Source organism: Narcine bancroftii, chromosome 3 (genome assembly GCF_036971445.1).
Source record: "Narcine bancroftii isolate sNarBan1 chromosome 3, sNarBan1.hap1, whole genome shotgun sequence".
In the NCBI taxonomy this organism is placed as follows: Eukaryota; Metazoa; Chordata; class Chondrichthyes; order Torpediniformes; family Narcinidae; genus Narcine; species Narcine bancroftii.
Window position 1 is genome coordinate 106,269,974 of NC_091471.1, and position 20,331 is coordinate 106,290,304.

The 20,331-nt window shown below is 40.1% G+C and overlaps 1 protein-coding gene across 1 annotated transcript in view; it reads left to right on the forward strand.

The window, feature by feature from the left end:
* LOC138756704 (gamma-aminobutyric acid receptor subunit alpha-2-like) overlaps positions 1 to 20,331 on the forward strand; it is a 184,203-nt gene that overhangs the window by 116,750 nt on the left and 47,122 nt on the right. Inside the window, exon 8 of the mRNA XM_069923092.1 lies at positions 1,645 to 1,797. Coding sequence (XP_069779193.1) covers positions 1,645 to 1,797 — 153 coding nt within the window. The remainder of the gene's footprint in view (positions 1 to 1,644; positions 1,798 to 20,331) is intronic.

Below are 20,331 nucleotides of genomic sequence, written 5' to 3' on the forward strand. Positions count from 1 at the left end.
CTTAGCAGGTAAACAGTGTATTTTATATAGCATAAATAAAAATAACTAACCAACATTTTGGGCTTCAGTCCTTCATCAAGCTATGAGCAAAATGTAGGCAGGCACCCAAACAAAATGTTTGAGGGGGAGGGGCGGGACAGAGCATGGTCCCACAGGCAGGAGGTAGTGAGAGAGGATCCCACAGAAGTCCCTTTTATCTTTGCTATATAAAGTATACCATTCAACCTGCTGAGGTTCTCTAGTATTGTGTTTCCACTTGAATCACGGTGTCTGCAGACTTCTATGTTTTACTCCTGTCCACTGTAAAACTCTTTGCTTCTTTGCTCCTTGAAGGGAGAGAAACTCAGCAGGTCATGCAGCATCAATGGAAAGCCCAAGGCATTCGTTGATTTGGGCCTGAGCCTTCATTCAAGTATGCCAAAAATCAAGCAGACTCCCAGATAAGAAGTTGGAGGTGGGGTGGGAGAAGAGGAAGGAGCACAATATTTCACATAGTCATGCAGAACTCCACATTCACACATTCACAGGTGTGACTTGTGGCACTGAGATAACCCAGTTGCATTTGGTTATTTTCTGCCCCTATTTGTATCATATACAAAATGAGGTGCAACATAATGGAATGTCTAGGCAGTCTCTATAGTATGTAAGCACTTTAGATTACTTGGAAAGATTTATGGTCTTTTCTCATCAAAATTATTTGACTTGTTATTCATGATGAATATTTGTAATGTAACAAGTTAAACAAATTGACTTTAATAACATTTAGAAACCTACACATACAATTAAATTATTTTATCTTCTCAGATCTCACTGTGTATTTGATTTTTAAGATTTGACTTTAATATGTTCAGAAAATATTGAATCCCTTTACTCTGAATGGCCATGTAAAATGAGTAGGAAATTAGCTGATCATGAAATTCAACCTTTCTCACCATTCATTTCAGTTTAACTATGGGGCCGGGGTTGGGGAGGTATGAAAATTAGGTTTATAATTTGTACATTCTGTAAAATGTTGGACTGGATGCAGACGGTAGATCACTTTGCTGACCACCTTTGCTCTGTCCACATCAATGACAGGGATACTCCCAGTGGCCAACCATTTCAATTGTACTCCCTACTCCCGCACTAATATGTTTTTTCATGGCCTTATGCGCTGCCAAATTAAAGCCACTCACAAATTGGAGGAGCAACACCTGGTACTCTCTGACCGGATGGCATTAACATTGACTTCTCTTGTTTCTAATAGTCCACTCTCCATTCTCCCTCTGTCTCCTTTCCTCTAGCTCTCCAACCCCTTCCCTTTCCATTCAACCTGTTTTCTTTTGTGCCCTCCCTCCCTTATCCACCTATTATCTCATGCCTGTGGGCCTGTGATCATTTCCCTGCCCATCCACCTCACCTCAACATTTTATACAGGTGCCCTCCTACAATTTGTTCATACATTGATGAAAGTCTCAAGCCCAAAACATTGGTTATGTATCTTTATCTTTGATATATAAAGCACGCTGTTTGACCTGCTGAATTTTTCTGGAAATGTATTTTTACTTCATTCACTGCATCTGCAGACTTTTGTCTTTTACTCCTTATGGCATATATCTTGTATTTTTCAATGCAAATCTAATCTTAATTTGATTTTCATTTTAGGTGAATATAAAGTCATGACAACATATTTCCATCTGAAAAGAAAAATAGGATACTTTGTGATCCAGACGTACCTACCGTGCATAATGACCGTCATACTCTCACAAGTGTCATTTTGGTTGAATAGAGAATCAGTGCCTGCAAGGACTGTCTTTGGTAAGTACAATTTTATAGTCAATCAATCTTATTTTTCTCAGCTAATCTGTTAAATGTCTTTGGCGATATCACTAAGCTAAGGTAATGTAGTAGTGAAGATGGTTGCCAAAGATTGCAGCTGGGCAGGAATGGTGGATGAAATTTAATACAGAAAAATGTGAAGTGTTGCATTTTGGGAACTCTGAGATGGCTAGGAACAACACAATGCATGGTCGGGATCTGGAAAGTGTAGCAGAGTGGAGGGATCTAGGAATCCAGGTACATAATACCTCTAATGTGGTGTCACAGGTAGATAGAGTGGTCAAAATGGCTTTTGGCGCATTGGCCTTCATCAATCAGAGTATTAAGTAAAGAAGTTGAGAGGTCATTTTGCAGTTGTATAAGATATTGGTGAAGCCTCATTTTGAGTATTATGTTCAGTTTGGGTCACAGTGCTATAGGAAAGATGTTGTCAAGCTGGAGAGGGTGCACAGAAAATTTGCAAGCATGTTGCCAGGACACAAAGACCCGAGCTCTAAGGAGAGGTTGAGCAGTCAATATTCCTTGGAGTACATAAAGATATGGGGTTGATCTCTTAGAGGTATTAAAATCATGATAGGGTGAACACCGAGAAGTCTTTTGCCCAGAGAAGCGGAATCTGTGATCAGACGACATCAGTTGAAAGTGAAAGGGAAGAATTTTAACAGGAACCTGAGTGGTAATTTTTTTTTTACACTGATGATGGTGGGTGTGTGGAATAGGCTGTTGGAGGAAGTGGTTGAGGAAGGTACTGTTGCAGTATTTGAGAATAAAATGGACAGATACATAATAGGATAGATTTAGAGCTGTGGTTTTCAAACCTTTTCCTTTCACTCACATACCATCTTAACTAATCTCTATGCCATCGGTGCTCTGTGATTAGTAAGGGATTGCTTAAGGAGGTGTGTGAGTGGGGAAAAAATGTTTGAGAACCACTGCTCTAGACCCAATTCTTACTGAAATATTTTGCTTGATAAAAATGGTCATTGGCCCATTTCCTTTGGAGTTATGAAACCATGCACATAACGAGTCAATTAGGTACGATTAAAACAGTGGTTTTCCAACTTTTCTTTCCACCCATGCAATTCCTTACTAATCACAGAGCACCTATGGCATAAGGATTACTAAGGTGGTATGTGAGTGGAAGAAAAAGTTTGAAAACACTGGTTTAGTGGGACATGGGCCAAACGCAGAGAGGTGGGACTAATGTGGTTGAATTTAATTACAATAAATGTTTATTTATTTATATTAGGATAAATGTTTGCTATTAACCCATCACTTTTAAATATTGACTTGGTGACATAGTGTGGCTAAACACATTGAATTTGAAAAGTTATGTTCATAAATTCCTTTGAGATTGATGAAGATTATTCTTCAGGAACTGCCTGTAGTGCCAGGAGGTTAGAGCCTATGTTGATGGCAGGGAGTAGGGTTGCAACCAGGGAAGCTACCCAAGGTGATTGGGTGTTCAAAAATTACAGGGTATTTATATGGTTCAGGTTCTCACTCCTGGAAATGGAATGTGTGTGTGTGTGCATGCTTTTTGCTCATACCTTGACAAAAGCCTGAGGCCAGAAATGTTGGCTACTCTTTGCTTTCTGTAAATGCTGTGTGTCCTGCTGAGTTTCTTCAGCATTTTTGACTATTGCAAAGGAATTTCTTTGCATTATTTACCTAAGTAGCAGAAGAAAATTTGTTATCTAACCAGAAAGATGGCCCAAAATTCCTCAATAGTTATAATTTATGTGAAAATGTAATGTGGTGACTGCAGTACATATGTACAGCTAACAAACAAGAGAGCTCAATTTACAAAATTGTGAGAGCTGTGTATATGACTGGATAATCTGCTGTAATGATGCTAATTGAAGGATAAAGTTACAAAAGATAATATTAGATATTATAGCACTAGGAGGTCAAAACTTCTTTGTAAAGTGTTATAGATTACCTGAAGTGATGTTTAATTCACAAGGTTCTGACTGAAAAATGAGTGTCAACTCTTACTATCTTTCTCGGACCATTAAAAGACATTTTTTCGCATAGTCATCTGACAGAGGCATAACAGCTTACAATATTTCAGCCTAAATACAAAAAGTATATTTTGCACAGCATACTGGGACACACAATTTAATAATTTTGCAGGACATCCACTAAAATTGCTGGAAAGGCTTAAGAACACACAAATTACAGGATATAATGTTTGTTCTGTAATGCTTCTGTGCTTCAGCTTTCATTTTTTTACAACAGCTAAAACATATAAAGGCAAGATGTTGTCAAGTGTTTGTTTATAACATATAATTTCCGATTAAATTTATACTCTCTAACACAGTTCAACTGCGAGTGAATTTCTGCAATGACACTTATTTTTGGTTTTCCAACTACTGTAAGCAGCATTCACCTTTCAATTATTGCCCCTTTTATTTATTATCTTGAACTAATCTGAATTAAGACATTGAACTGAATCCAAAGTGGGTTTGTCTGAGATGAAAAAATGCATTGTTAGTTCAAAGTTTAAGTCAAGTAATGCCAAAGTCAAAAATGATATCTCAGGGTATTTTTGTTTAGAATTAAAATGGAAAGAAGTTCTGCTCTCATTTAGAATTTTTGCACTGATTACAGGAGTTCATTTAAGCACTCAATTCTATTAACTTAATGCAGTAAAATCTTGATGAATACAAATTTTGACATGTGGCCAGTAATTTAAGCAAAATGTCTTCCTGGTTTCCTCTGGGGCTCATTCCCGAGATAGTCACAATTAATTATTGGTAGTCGATAATGACATTTGCCTATGAGGAAATCAAGAATGGCTCTCTCGACATCAGAATGCAGGAGCAACAAGCCTGCTTAACATTTAACGTTTGTCCCAGATTATTATATCGTTTGGCTCTATCAACATTAGTGTGCAGCTCCAACTACATTTTCTTCTCAATAACTTTGTGAACACCTGCTAAATATGGTGCATTCACAACAAAATTACATGCAATCAAGGCATTTTTATGACAATAGCATGTGATTAAAAAATGTAAAGGAATAAATGCTGATTTTGAAGAATGAATATTGACATTAATATTAAAAATTAATTGTAAAAATAATGAACTAGTTTATATTTATTCACACTTTTTTAAATCATAAATTGAAAATGACTTCACATCTTCAAATATGAATATTTCACCAATGGGTTTTTTTCAAACACACCACCACATTGCACTTTCCATCTCTATTCTACTAATCTAATTATGATCATTTAAATCCAGTGAAATCAAACATGAAAGCTAAATGAAAAATGAAAAATGCTTACAGAAGTTGGAATACTATTATTATATTTTTGGTCAGAATTGCGAACTTTGTTCAACAGCCACTGAGCCCCCGTTCCACTCCCTCTCAACAGCTTGAATTTGTACTAGTTCAGGTGCAATCTTGTGGTCACATTGAGCCCTGAGTTGATGTTCAGACTGCATGCCTGGGCTATCATTAAAACCATCTATTCCCTACTTGGAATGGTAGAAATTTATAGCATAGAAGGAAGTTATTCAGCTCTGACCAGTTCACTCCTCTGTAATAGCAGTGCCACTTGCGCAGCTGATGGAAATCTGTCATCACTCCCAACATTCCTGACCCATGCTGGCTTCTGGCTAATCATATACTTTTGTTCTAGAATTCTAACTCTTATTTTCAATTCCTTCCATCTCTGAAATCTTCAGTCTAAGCCTTTAGCATCACACAATGATTAATACTTGAAACATTGACCATGGTTCACTCTTTGTGGTTGGTGCCTAACCTGCTATCTGTTCATTCATTAATCTTTCAACCAGATTGCTTTGTAAAGACTCTATTACCATGGCAACCTTGGTCTCACTCTATCCGAGTTATTCCATTTGTCCTCTCTACCTTTTCTTCAACTTCAAGCCAATTTTTTTTTCAGATCTGATGAAGGGTTTTTGACTTTAAATGTTAACTCTTTTCTTCTTTGCAAAGATGTTTCCTGACTTGTTGAGTATTTCTAGCATTTTCTACTTTTATTTCACATTTCCAGCATCTGCAGTTTATTGTGACATATAAAGACTCTTCATCAGAACTGGGAAATATGAAAAACATTAGCTTTAAGTTGCAGAGAAAATGAAAAGGACAAATGGAATAGCTGTAATAGAGTGAGACCAGGGTTGCCATGGTGATACACTCTTTATAAAGCTATCAGACTGATAGATGAATAAGTGAAATGTGAATAAGAGAACAGTAAGAGATTTGAAAAAGCAGGTCAAAGTTGTTGTAGAGAACTGAAACCAACTGCAAAATGCAGGAAACACTGAGCAGATCAAACACTGTGTGGGGAAAGGAGGAAAAAAATGAACAAAAGAGAATTTTAAGGCAAACTAAATATATAGTTATCTGAAGATAAAAATTCAATATTGAGCCCAGAAATTTATAACAAGCCCAGAATAGATGAGGTGTTGTTCCTCAAGTTTGGGTTGTACCTTGATTTAACAGTGCAAGAGACCATCGGTAGAGACGTCAAAAAGAGAGTAGAATGGGGAATTAAATTGGCTGGCAATGGAATGCTCAAGGTTGTCCCTTTGAACTAAATGGAAGTTTTATGAAAAGCAGATGCCCAATCTGCAGTAGCTATCTCCAATGCAGACGAGACCACAAATCATGAGCACCAAATGGAAGACATACAAGTGAATCATTGCTTTACCTGAAAGGACTATGTGGGTCTCAGGATGGTGGGAAGAATGAGGCATGAGGATGAGAATCATCTTCTGAGGTTGTACCACAAAATAGGAAAGGTTAGGAAAACAGATAAAGGAATTAAAAGTTAAACAAGAAAGTCTGCAAATGCTGCTGGGGTTGAATGTAATACCCTTCTTATGGATGCTGCATAACCTACTGAGTTTCACCAACACATTTACATATTGAAAAGGGAATAGCAAAGAGAACAGCCACTCAGGAATGGTGAAAGGGGAGGAGAAGATGCGCCTGGAGGTTGAATCTGATTAAAGATAGCAGTAGTTATGAAACATGAAGTTGAGCACCAATGGAACCCAATTCATACTCTGCCCAGGATGAAAATCAAAAAGTAGAGGTGTGGGAATTAGATGATTCTATCAGCGGCAGTGAAGAAGAGGCCATGGTTGAGGAAGATGACCTGATAGAAGATATAAATGCACCTGTTTAGAAAGTTTTGTATCAGAGCAAATATGATGCTGAAGGAGGAATAGAAACCTTAGAGAATCAAAGTGAGAAGTATAGTCCAGGTGAATTGCCAGTCTGGAATTCAATGGATATTTGTCTTCAAAGTGACACCTGAGATGGAGATATAGAGATCCAGGAAGTAAAATAAGTCATGATTAGTTAGTTTATTGGAGACTGTTAAGTATATAAAGGGAGCAGATAGATGTGTTATACTCAGGGTTTGATAAGGTGCCATGCAAAATACTTCTTCATTAGATAAAAATGCATAGAATTGGGGGTAATGTATTGGCATGGATGGAGGATGGTTAACAAATAAAAGGTAGTGTGTTGGGATAAATGGATCTTGCTCTGGATATAAACCAGTGATTAATGAGGTGACTCAGCGATCGGCACTGTAACTGCAAGTATTCACAATATACATAAATTATTTGGAGGAGGGGACCAAATGTACCATGGAGTGAAACACAAAAGTCTGCAGGTGCAGTGAATGTAGTAAAAGCACAGTGCTGGAGAAGATCAACAGCTCACACATTGTCCCTATTCATTGTGTATGCAGACATTTGTGTTTCACTGCATTAACCTACACCTGTGACAGCAGGAAGTGCCATACTTGTACCCACACCTTCTCCCTCACCACCATTTGGGGCCCCAAACTGTCCTTCCAAGTGAAGCCACTCTTCACTTGTGAATCTGTGGGGTGTCATCTACTGCATCTAGTGCTCCTGTTGTTGTGTTCCCTACATTGGATAGAATGAATGCAGACTAGGAGATCATTTCATTGAGCTCATTTGCTTTGTCCACATCAATGATGGGGATCTCCCAGTAGCTAATTATTTAAGTTCTACACCCCACTCCCATGCGGACATCTGTCCATGGTCTCATTCACTGCCGAACCAGGGCCACATGTAAATTGGAGGAACAGCACTAAATATTCTGTTTGGCCACTCCCAAACTGAATTGCATTAACATCAACTTCTCTGGTTTCTGCTAGACCATTCCCTGTTTTCCCTCTCTTCCCTATCCCTCCGTATCCTTTCCTCCAGCTCTCTACCCCTTTCCCTCTCTGTTCAGAGAGCTCTCTGTCCCTCCCCTGTTTTCTCTTGTGCCCTCCCTCCCTTATCAACCTATTATCTGTGGGTGTGTGCTCCTCTTCCTGACTCTCCCCCACCACATTTTATTCAGGTGGCTACCTACATTTTACTCAACCCTTGATAAAGGGTTTAAGCCCGAAACATTGGTTATGTATCTTTATCTTTGCTATATAAAGTACACTGAAGAGCTGGCTCTGAATGGGCAACTAAAGCGGCATCATCTGCAAAGAGTAGTTCACGGACAAGTTTCTCTTGTGTCTTGGTGTGAGCTTGCAGGCGCCTCAGATTGAAGAGACTGCCATCCTTGCGGTACCGGATGTAAACAGCGTCTTCATTGTTGGGGTCTTTCATGGCTTGGTTCAGCATCATGCTGAAGAAGATTGAAAAGAGGGTTGGTGCGAGAACACAGCCTTGCTTCACGCCATTGTTAATGGAGAAGGATTCAGAGAGCTCATTGCTGTATCTGACCCGACCTTGTTGGTTTTCGTGCAGTTGGATAATCATGTTGAGGAACTTTGGGGGACATCCGATGCGCTCTAGTATTTGCCAAAGCCCTTTCCTGCTCACGGTGTCGAAGGCTTTGGTGAGGTCAACAAAGGTGATGTAGAGTCCTTTGTTTTGTTCTCTACACTTTTCTTGGAGCTGTCTGAGGGCAAAGACCATGTCAGTGGTTCCTCTGTTAGCGCGAAAGCCGCACTGTGATTCTGGGAGAATATTCTCAGCGACACTAGGTATTATTCTATTTAGTAGAATCCTAGCGAAGATTTTTCCTGCAATGGAGAGCAACGTGATTCCCCTGTAGTTTGAGCAGTCTGATTTCTCGCCTTTGCTTGACGTCCTGCTTTGCGGAAACTGCCAAAATGTTTGGCCTGGAAGTCAGCCTGAAGAAAACTGAGGTCCTCCATCAGCCAGCTCCCCACCATGACTACCAGCCCCCCCACATCTCCATCGGGCACACAAAACTCAAAACGGTCAACCAGTTTACCTATCTCGGCTGCACCATTTCATCAGATGCAAGGATCGACAATGAGATAGACAACAGACTCGCCAAGGCAAATAGCGCCTTTGGAAGACTACACAAAAGAGTCTGGAAAAACAACCAACTGAAAAACCTCACAAAGATAAGCGTATACAGAGCCGTTGTCATACCCACACTCCTGTTCGGCTCCGAATCATGGGTCCTCTACCGGCACCACCTACGGCTCCTAGAACGCTTCCACCAGCGTTGTCTCCGCTCCATCCTCAACATCCATTGGAGCGCTCACACCCCTAACGTCGAGGTACTCGAGATGGCAGAGGTCGACAGCATCGAGTCCACGCTGCTGAAGATCCAGCTGCGCTGGATGGGTCACGTCTCCAGAATGGAGGACCATCGCCTTCCCAAGATCGTATTATATGGCGAGCTCTCCACTGGCCACCGTGACAGAGGTGCACCAAAGAAAAGGTACAAGGACTGCCTAAAGAAATCTCTTGGTGCCTGCCACATTGACCACCGCCAGTGGGCTGATAACGCCTCAAACCGTGCATCTTGGCGCCTCACAGTTTGGCGGGCAGCAGCCTCCTTTGAAGAAGACCGCAGAGCCCACCTCACTGACAAAAGGCAAAGGAGGAAAAACCCAACACCCAACCCCAACCAACCAATTTTCCCTTGCAACCGCTGCAATCGTGTCTGCCTGTCCCGCATCGGACTGGTCAGCCACAAACGAGCCTGCAGCTGACGTGGACTTTTTACCCCCTCCATAAATCTTCGTCCGCGAAGCCAAGCCAAAGAAAGATAAAGTACACTGCATGACCTGCTGAGTTTCTCCAGCATTGTGTTTTTATTACCAAGTGTTAATATGTCGATGTTTGCAGATGACACAGAGTCTGCAGAGAAATATGATGGGTTAAGTGAATGGGGAAGTATCCGCCAGATGGAGTTCAATGTTGGTAAATGTGAGGTCATCTACTGAAAGAAAACTATAGATTGGGCTATAATTTTAATGATGAAAAATGCTTTTGTTGAGAGAGTGCTTGTGCATGAATAAGAGGAAAGTTAGTTTGCAGGTGCAGCAGGATATTAAGAAGGAAAATGGGATGTTGGCTTCATTGCTAGTGGGATTTAATTTAAGAGCACGAAGGTTCTGCTGCCACTGTATAGGATACAGGTGAAGCTACATCTGGAATACTGTGTGAAATTCTGGTCTCCTTACTTAAGAAAGAATTTACAGGGTTTGGAGGTGATCTGCGGAAGGTTCACCAGGTTGAATCTAGAAATGAGGGGGTCAGCTAATGAGGAAAGATTGATTTGCTTGGAGCTATAATTAGAGTTTGGCAGAACAAGAGGAAATCTTACATGAACTTATAAAATCATGAAAGGAATGGATAAGCAGGTAAGATGTTTCCTCAGGAAATTGAGACCCAGAACAAGGATACATAGCCTGAAACTCAGCAGTGTATATTTAAGATGGAGATAATGAGGAATTGATTCTCTCAAAGAGCAGTGAATGTGAGGAATTATCTGTCCAAGGAAGCAGCAGAAGCTGCTTCGTTGAATATAGTCTATCAGTGGATAGACTTACTAAGAACAGGGGAAGTAAGTGTTAAGAGGCAGACAGGTGGAGCTGAATCCACAGCCAGATTAGACATGATTCTATTGAATGGCAGAACAGGCTCAATGGGCCAGATGACCTACTCCTTCTCCTATTTCCTATGTTCTTATGACTTCATTAGTGCTGCTTCCTGCACTTATAAGGAATTCAAAAAATTAGTTCCGTGCTAAATTGTAAGGTGACTACCTCATCCTGTTCATAGGAGATAAAACAGAAATCTCTTCCAGGGTGTCAGGCACAGTTCTCAAAGCAGTGTGAGTATTTAGTATTCTCTATCACAGACATCGATGGATAACTATACTCAAGGCCCTTTCAGACAGATTTTTTGTCAACAAGAGATTGGCAAGAAAGTGAAGCTGACTTTAATGAATGTTGGAACAGACTGAAGAAGTTATGTGGCCCTACTGATGTTATTTCTTTCTTCTTTTCCCCCATAGATATTTTAGCAGCTTCTGAGCCTTCAATAAAAGGTGAAAGGGGGATTATTGAGAGTGTGGATTTGAAAAGGGAGCAAAAGGATGAAGAGTTTTAATACACTTGCTCCATCAAAATTGTGGGGGAAGGAGGGCTTCATTGTCATTGCCTTATTAAAGTATTCCAACTGTGAAAATGAATAGCAGAAGTTGAATAAATTGAGTTATATTTCCAAGAATCAAAAGCCTTCGTCAATTCCAGTTTATTGATTTGTTATAATTGAATACAATAGTTTTAAAACTGAGCAATATAATCTATAAAGTGAAGACAGTAGTAAGATGGAATTATTTATATCTAACCCAGAATTCTACTAAGATTTATGGACTGATGACATTTCATTCTCCATGAGTGTCATGAAATAATGCATGGTACTGTTAAATTACTCATAATCCATTTATATTTATCTTTATCCATTTGATGAAATATTATTTGTTTAATGCAAAGCTTCATTACACCCTTTAATGGAATGTTGATAAATGCTGTGCATAAGGAATTTCATTTCCAGTGCTACAATAATACATTTTAATCTTCGTTAATTAGAGAGAGCTCAGGTTAGAAACGATGATGTGAATTATTTAACCTTTATGGCATATTATCTCAGAAACCTGTATGCCACTTGGCAAAAAAGGCTGAATTTAATTTTGACCTTGGATTTGCTGTGACACAAACAGTGACAGGAGTTCCGCATAGGCCATATCACCCCAAAACAGGACAGTGATAGAGGAGAAGATGAAGGATGTTCAAAGACAGCCAGCCACTTTCCATTTTGTTGTAAGTTAAGGGATCTCACCATGAATATTTAAAGCTTGATGTGGGAAGACACCTTCCATCTCTTGCATTAGAATCCCCATATATTTTTTTCAGAAATACTAAAACAAAACATTTTTCAGTCAAGAAAACTCTCTGGATGGCGAAATGTAATAAGAATAATTTCATCACAGAAAGGATATTCATTGACACAAAAACAGAAAATTCTCAGAGCATTTACCAGATCAGGCAACATTTCTCAAGAGTGAAACAGGAAGTGTTTCTGGTTGATGACTTGGAAAAGCAGAAAGACATTTTTTTTTAAATGCAAAGATTAAAGTGGAGGTAGGGAGGGAGGAAGAGAAGTAAGAAAAAAATAGACTTTTCTTGGATAGGGTGAAAGCCGACTGTTCTCAGCTTATTTTAAATACAGTTGTCACTGATGTTCTTACTAAGTACCCAGTGACAATTGTAATAGAAATCAATGGCCATTTGCAATGCCACCTACAGTCATAAATTGTACTATATTAAATTCATCTTGAAATGGAATCTGATGAATTGCTTGGGAATCTTAATGTAGAATAGATATTCTAACAGTGCAAAATGTGAAATGTATTCAATTGACTCCTTTGAGATTAAGAAGTTGAACTTTTATCTACTGATATCGCCAATTTGTTGCTCTAAAAATCTTATGAGCAAGGTTAAAAATACCAGATTGAACTTTGTAAATTTGAACCACATTAGAAATCCTGATGAAAGCAAGTTTGTTTATTTAACATCTTGGGTTTATTTTTAATGCCCCACTCTCTGAGTTCATTGTGACCAAACTTAACTTAATTGAAAATACTTTTTTTCTGTTTTTTGTACATAGATAATATTTTAGTGTAGGTATATTTAAATTTTGAACAATGGAACACATACTGAATTTGGATTTATTGCACTAAAAAAGTACAAATAAAAAATTACTAAATCTGAAAGGTTGTTAGATGTATCTCTGCCTTAATATAGTAGTTGTGTTAAAGCCTCAGATCCCTCAATTTTCTCCATGATGAATCTGTGCTTTAAAAATCTTGATGTTTCACATTTGAGGACAACATATCGCATTCCTCTTGAACACATACCTAATGGCATTACCTTGTGAAATGACGCAAGAGTAACAACTTGAGTCTCAACATAGACAAGATAAAGAAGATGATCATGGACTTCAGAAGGACAAGGAATGACCACCCTCCACTATACATTAACAACTTTGTAGTAGAAAGAGTGAAGAGCAGTAAGTTCCTTGGAGTTCACTTAACTAGCGATCTATCGTAGTACTCAATTTCTCCTCATTTGTCAGGAAGGTGCAACAGTGATTCCACTTCCTGAGAAGACTGAAGAAGGCAAGGCTACTGGCCACCATTATGTCAACCTTATATAAGAGCTTTATCAAGAGCATCCTGATGGCAGCATCACAGTGTGGTGCAGTTGGCGCAGAGAAATGAATCAGAAGTCAATCCACAGGATGATAGGAGTGGCAGAGAGGATCACTGGAGTGTTCCTCCACCCTACCCACCATCGATGTGATCTGTCGGGATCAGTGTCTGAAGAAGGAGTACAAAGTCATTGAGGACCTCTTTCACCCTGCACGCAACATCTTTCAGCTGCTCCCAACTTCTTTCAGCTCCTCCCATCGGGAAAGAGACACAGGAGTCTCAGAATCAGGCTGAGGAACAGCTTCTGCCCACAGGCAGTGAGAATGCTGATTGACTAAAGGAACTGCTCACACTAACCATTCGAGACTCTCATATTCATTAAACAACCTATATTTATTTATTTGTGTAGATGAAAAACCTGTCTAGCCTATGTATTGTTTGTCTGTTTGTGTGTTTTGCACCAAACACCGGAGAAGGCTGTTTCGTTGGGTTGTACTTATACAATCTGATGACAATCAACTTGACTTAGCATTGACTTCTCTACCCCTGTCTGATTTCTCTCTCTACTTGTCTCTCCACCTGTCACACCTTCTGTCTTATACTTTATAACATAACATTTTTTTCTTTGGCTTGGCTTCGCGGACGAAGATTTATGGAGGGGGTAAAAAGTCCACGTCAGCTGCAGGCTCGTAACATAACATAACATAACAATTACAGCACGGAAACAGGCCATTAGGCCCTTCTAGTCCGCACCGAACCAAACACACCTCTCTAGTCCCACCTCCCTGCACAATGCCCATAACCCTCCATCTTCTTCTCATCCATATACCTGTCCAACCTTTTCTTAAATAATACAATTGACTCCGCCGCCACTATTTCTCCCGGAAGCTCATTCCACACGGCTACCACTCTCTGAGTAAAGAAGTTCCCCCTCATGTTACCTCTAAACCTCTGCCCCTTAATTCTTAACTCATGTCCTCTTGTTTTAATCTTTCCTCCTCTTAACGGAAATAGTCTATCCACATCCACTCTGTCTATCCCTTTCATAATCTTAAATACTTCTATCAAATCCCCTCTCAACCTTCTACGCTCCAAAGAATAAAGACCTAATCTGTCCAATCTCTCCCTATACTCTAGATGCTTAAACCCAGGTAACATTAATGTATATAAGGGCTCACCTGTGAGCCCTTCTTACTTTATCCTCTATAGATACATTTTCACCAATTCTATATTAGTCTTGATAAAAGATTCAGACACAAAATGTTGACTGTCCATTTCTACTCGTGGATGCTGTCTGACCTGCTGAGTTCCTCCAGCAATTCTTTGTTTGCTGGTTATTAGATGAATTGGCCATACAATGGGCTCATGGGAGACTTGAGTGATGTTAATACATGTGTGATAAAAAAATAGTTTGCAAGGAATTGAAAGATTAAATTTGAGACTTGGCATAGGCTCAATAAACCAAATAGCCTCGTTCTACATCATGTGGCTGGAAATGATGTTTCTCCTATTAGAAATTTGCCTCTGTGACTTGTCATTTGACATTTCTGTGCATTTACCAATTATGGAAAGATTTGACTGATTATGTGATCAATCTCAGGTGATTAATGTGTGCTGTAATACCTAGTTTGGGCTTTGCCGTCTGAGCTGCGCAGCGGGCTTTGGACTTGGGATGAGGGGCCGTACACAGCCTTTAGAGCCTCGTAAAAACCCCTGAAGTTGCCAATGTCCGCGCTGAGCTGGGTTCATTTGGCGAGGCTAGTCCACCACTCATTTTGGATCTCCTGGAGTTTGCGCTGAAGATGGCTGCATGCACAATGGAAGGCTCATTTCTTCTCTGGCTAGGATGGCTTTGCAAGGTGAACCTGGTGGGCAGCTCGCTTCTTTGCCAGCAACTCCTGGATTTCCTGGTTGTTTTTGTCGAACCAGTCCTTGTTTTTCCTAGAGGAGAAGCCCAGTACCTCTTCAGTGGATTGCAGTACGGCAGTCTTCAGCTGATCCCAGAGGGTTTCAGGGGACGAGTCCGTGAGGCGGATTGCATCCTCGAGCTTTGCTTTGAGGTTTGCCTGGAAGTTTCCTCTCACTTCGTCTGACTGCAAGTTTCCAACATTGAACCTCATTCTGGGGGCTTTACTATTCCTGGAATTTGGCTTGAAGTGAAGGTTGAGCTTGTAGCGAACCAGCCGGTGGTCAGTGTGGCATTCCGTGCTGGGTATGACCCTGATGTGGAGCACATCTCGTTTGTCTCTTTCTCGCACCAGCACGTAGTCCAGGAGGTGCCAGTGTTTGGATCGGGGATGCATCCAGGTAGTCTTCAGGCTGTCCCTCTGCTGAAAAAGGGTGTTTGTAATGAAAAGCCGCTGTTCTGCGCAGAGCTCCAACAGGAGGCACCCGTTGTCGTTGCACTTGCCGACACCATGCTTGCCCAGGATTCCTGGCCAAGTTTCTGAGTCTTGGCCGACGCGAGCGTTGAAGTCGCCAAGGATGACAACCTTGTCGGCTGTAGGGGTGCGTTGAATGAGGTTGCGCAGATCAGTTTAGAAAACTGAGGTCCTCTATCAGCCAGCTCCACACCATGACTACCAGCCCCCCCCACATATCCATCAGGCACACAAAACTCAAAACGGTCAACCAGTTTACCTATCTCGGCTGCACCATTTCATCGGATGCAAGGATCGACAACGAGATAGACAACAGACTCGCTAAGGCAAATAGCGCCTTTGGAAGACTACACAAAAGAGTCTGGAAAAACAACCAACTGAAAAACCTCACAAAGATTAGTGTATACAGAGCCGTTGTCATACCCACACTCCTGTTCGGCTCCGAATCAAGGGTCCTTTACCGGCGTCACCTACAGCTCCTAGAACGCTTCCACTAGCGTTGTCTCTGCTCCATCCTCAACATTCATTGGAGCGACTTCATCTCCAACATCGAAGTACTCGAGATGGCAGAGGCCGACAGCATCGAATCCACGCTAATGAAGATCAAACTGCACTGGGTAGGTCACGTCTCCAGAATGGAGGACCATCGCCTTTCCAAGATCGTGTTATATGGTGAGCTCTCCACTGGCCACCGAGACAGAGGTGCACCAAAGAAGAGGTACAAGGACTGCCTAAAGAAAGCTCTTGGTGCCTGCCACATTGACCACCGCCAAGTGGGCTGATATCACCTCAAACCGTGCATCTTGGCGCCTCACAGTTCGGCGGGCAGCAACCTCCTTTGAAGAAGACCGCAGAGCCCACCTCACTGACAAAAGACAAAGGAGGAAAAACCCAACACCCAGCCCCAACCAACCAATTTTCCCTTGCAACTGCTGCAACCGTGTTTGCCTGTCCTGCATCGGACTTGTCAGCCACAAACGAGCCTACAGCTGATGTGGACATTACCCCTCCATAAATCTTCGTCCGTGAAACCAAGCCAAAGAAAGAAAAGAATACATTGTAAAGCCTTTTTTCACAATTCTGCTAATGTTAACCTTGAAGTTACTGGGTCATAGATATCTTCATTACAGCCACCTAAACTTTGTTCAGTAACTTGCATCTGGCCAATTACAAAGTTATGTATCGAAATTCCAGATTGAGTTTAAGCACATAAAAAGGGGTGTCATTTCAGTATGTTAAAAAATACCCTGTTTTGTCAAAGGGTTTGTCTTTCAGGTAAAGTGTTAAACCTAAGGCATTATTGCTTTAATCAATTGGTTATAAATATTCCAAAGAGCTTCAAGTTGTTATTGTCAGTCCTCATCCCCAAACTAGGTCTCCAATCTGAAATATTATAGTAGCTTTTCATTGCACAGGTGCAGTCTAACCTGCTGAGTGTTTCCAGAATTTTCTATTTTTATTACCACCAGAAGATAATTTCCTTATGTATGATTTTCTATTCATAGCATTTAACAATGTACAACCTGGCTGTTGTAGCCTACTGTACCTCAGTTGTCTTGTACTTCATCCCCCATCAGTAAACTATTTTGGTGTCACCACGCTCTGACTTTGGTGGAATGGGTTTTGGAAACAGAGTACATATGATGCTTCTGTATGGTGTGTTTAGTGCTATTGACTGAATCAATCCACTGGCAAATGATTTTTAAATTTTCAATCATTTTATTTGCAACACGGTAGAAGCCATTTCGGGCCATTTAAACCCTTGTAGCCCGATTAACCTTTGGGAGAGTGGGAGGAAACAGAAGCACCTGAGGAAAACCCACGCAGGTGATGAAGAGAACATACAAACTCCTTACAGACAGTGCCAGTTTCAAACCTGTGTTACTGACACTCGAATAACAAATATTAACATTCATAATGAAAATAATCTATTAATTGCAAAATTATTCCAGGCATCCTGTGGATGTGCTAAGGTCTGTTATAAATGTAAAATCTTTTCCATATGTAGATATTAATTCATGATTTGTAAAGAAAAAACCCTGTATTTACTGCAATAACATTAAGATTATGCTGCCATTACAGTCCTCTTTGTGAACAGAAATTAAGATAATGAAAGAAGTGATGGAACATTATCACAAATGTTCGAGTCATCATTAAGTTAGATAGGTAGCAATAGCTTTGTCTTTACCACTTGGATTGTAATCTGGCAGACTCAGAAAATCATATTGATTCTAGATTCCTGTCAAGGCAATGAAGGCAAAAGTATACCCTGTTCTTCATACCATGAAATTTGTTCTTACAGTGGATAATTATGTGTTTTTATTTGATTGCATTTGTTAAATATTGTGGAATAAATTATACAAATCTCCTTTGCTTAGATTGGTTCAATATATACATATGTCATGTATGTTTACAAGGATGAACTTTGTGCATTTCAACACATTTCATTTTGTACCCATTTGAAATATTTTTGAATTCTGACACAGACTTTGGAATTTCTACTGTTTTCAAACAGCATTATTTTGAAAGTCTCCAAAAATTAAGGCAGGCTTTAGTTAGGTCGACACACTGTAAAAGCTTTATTTGTTTAATTTTCTCTAGGTTACCATAGTGGATTTCGGATGGAGCATTTTTAGAAAAATTGTTAAAATCAGATGAGATTAAGCATAAAGACTTTTTAAGGGCAAGTAGAAATGAATAGCTGCTCTAAGATTATCATTGCATTGCCTGCATGGTTACACTTTGCCTAGGCTCCTATTCTAGCATCTTGTGAGTATGGAAATGAAACTAAGAAAAATAGAGGTTAGAAAGAAAGTTTTGAGCAGTTCAAAAAAATTAAGGCAACCAAAAGTTAATTACTGGGCAAAATTTCACATGAACTCCTTGAAGACAATTAAATAAGGAATGGAAATTAAATTGGAAGTGACTGCTCTCTGACACATCAGGATAGTTGAAGAATTAACATCAGAGGAGCTGGCCATTGCTGATGGCCAATGTACTCCACAGAGATTTTAGGATGGAAATTCCTGGATCTTGATCCAGTAATAATGCATTATGTTCACATGAGGATTACACATGCCTTAAATGAAAACCTGCTGATGGTAGTGTACCCATGTGCTTATTCTAATTTTTTTTTTAAGTGACTGATTTCTGCCTTGTTTTGGTAGAAGCCCAGTGAGATGACAGATCAGTGATTTGTTATAGAATATCAAATCATTAACCTGCACTCATATCTATAATCCTATAGAATTTCTGGCCATGTACTGAGAATGTAAGTTTTAAAGCAGAAAGCAAAATAATATAGCAGAGAACATTCCATGATATGTTTTGATAATTCAGCAAGGTTAAAGAACAACAACAGCTCCATATTTGGCTAAGACAGTAAAATACTATTAACCATTGGGTAAGGGACAAGACCATGATTAGCAAATCCCAAGAGAATTCTAAGAAATATGCAATTATATGGAGAAATCTGTTCAAATGTTCTGGAGAGCTCAAAACTTATCTGTATAAATATGCAACCAGTGAGCCATGAGGCAGACTTTTTGCCTACTTACCTATATCGGGAGGAGTGCTAGTTTTCACTGATGACATAGGCAATGCAACATGCGGACGTAATAGCACGCGCGCGTGGGTGTGTTAAGTATCGGTATATAGGTGATGGATCTCAGACGCAGGAGGAGGAGAGTGAGAGAGTCAGGATCATCCGTGTAGCAGTGAGCCAGTGAGAACATCAGACAGGTTTGGCTGGATGGTGTTTGGGGAGTTGAAGAAGGCAATGTTGTGTCTAAAGGAAATAAAAGAAAGTTGTCTCCATTGCATCCTAAAAGAAGTGAGTGAGTTTATTCTTTATTTATTTGTAAACTGGGGTAAATCAGTGTCATTACAGACTCTATTGGAATGAGATTAGCTGCAGGTGGCAGTGCCTCTTGCTGTAAAGGGGTTTTCATCCTTTGTAAAATGAGTAATTTTTTAAATTTTTGCAGCTGTATTTGTGTTTGTTTTCAAGCAAACTCAGGTCTACTTTAACTGTACAATACCTGGAATGTCAAGAGCAGAGGATTCAGTTATAAAAGAAAAGTGATTAGTCTCTCTTTTGAAGATGCTACTTGGGCGATATTTTGTGAAATGTATGTAACTTGCCCCTAACAAACATCCTGGCGCCTGAACCTTTTCCACAGTCTAACATTAGTGCAGTTGCATCATGAGTTGTCTGCAGATCTAATGGCAATGGTTTGGAAGTCACTGAACCAGTATTCAGGGCTCCTATGGTAACATTGTGAGATAAGCTGTAGGGTCTCTTTTGTTAATTCATTTTTTTACTTGGTGCTGCGAGTAACCCAGCATTTATTCCCCATAATTGCTCCTGAGTAGAACCCTGTGGGGTGAGAAAAAGAGAGTGAAACAACTGTACACATATACAAATATACAGATTAAGTCTGACATAGTAAGCGGTGTGGCAAAGATTGGAGGGGGGTAGCTTAACATCATGATCAGGTTGAGGGAATGGCCTGTTAACAGATTACCGAGGGGCAGAAACAGATGGGGGTGTAAGGGAGTGTGGTTCTGGTACATCATTGGCCACAATAGTAGCCTGGGGTAAGGGGTAGTCAGCTGCAGATTCAGGGAC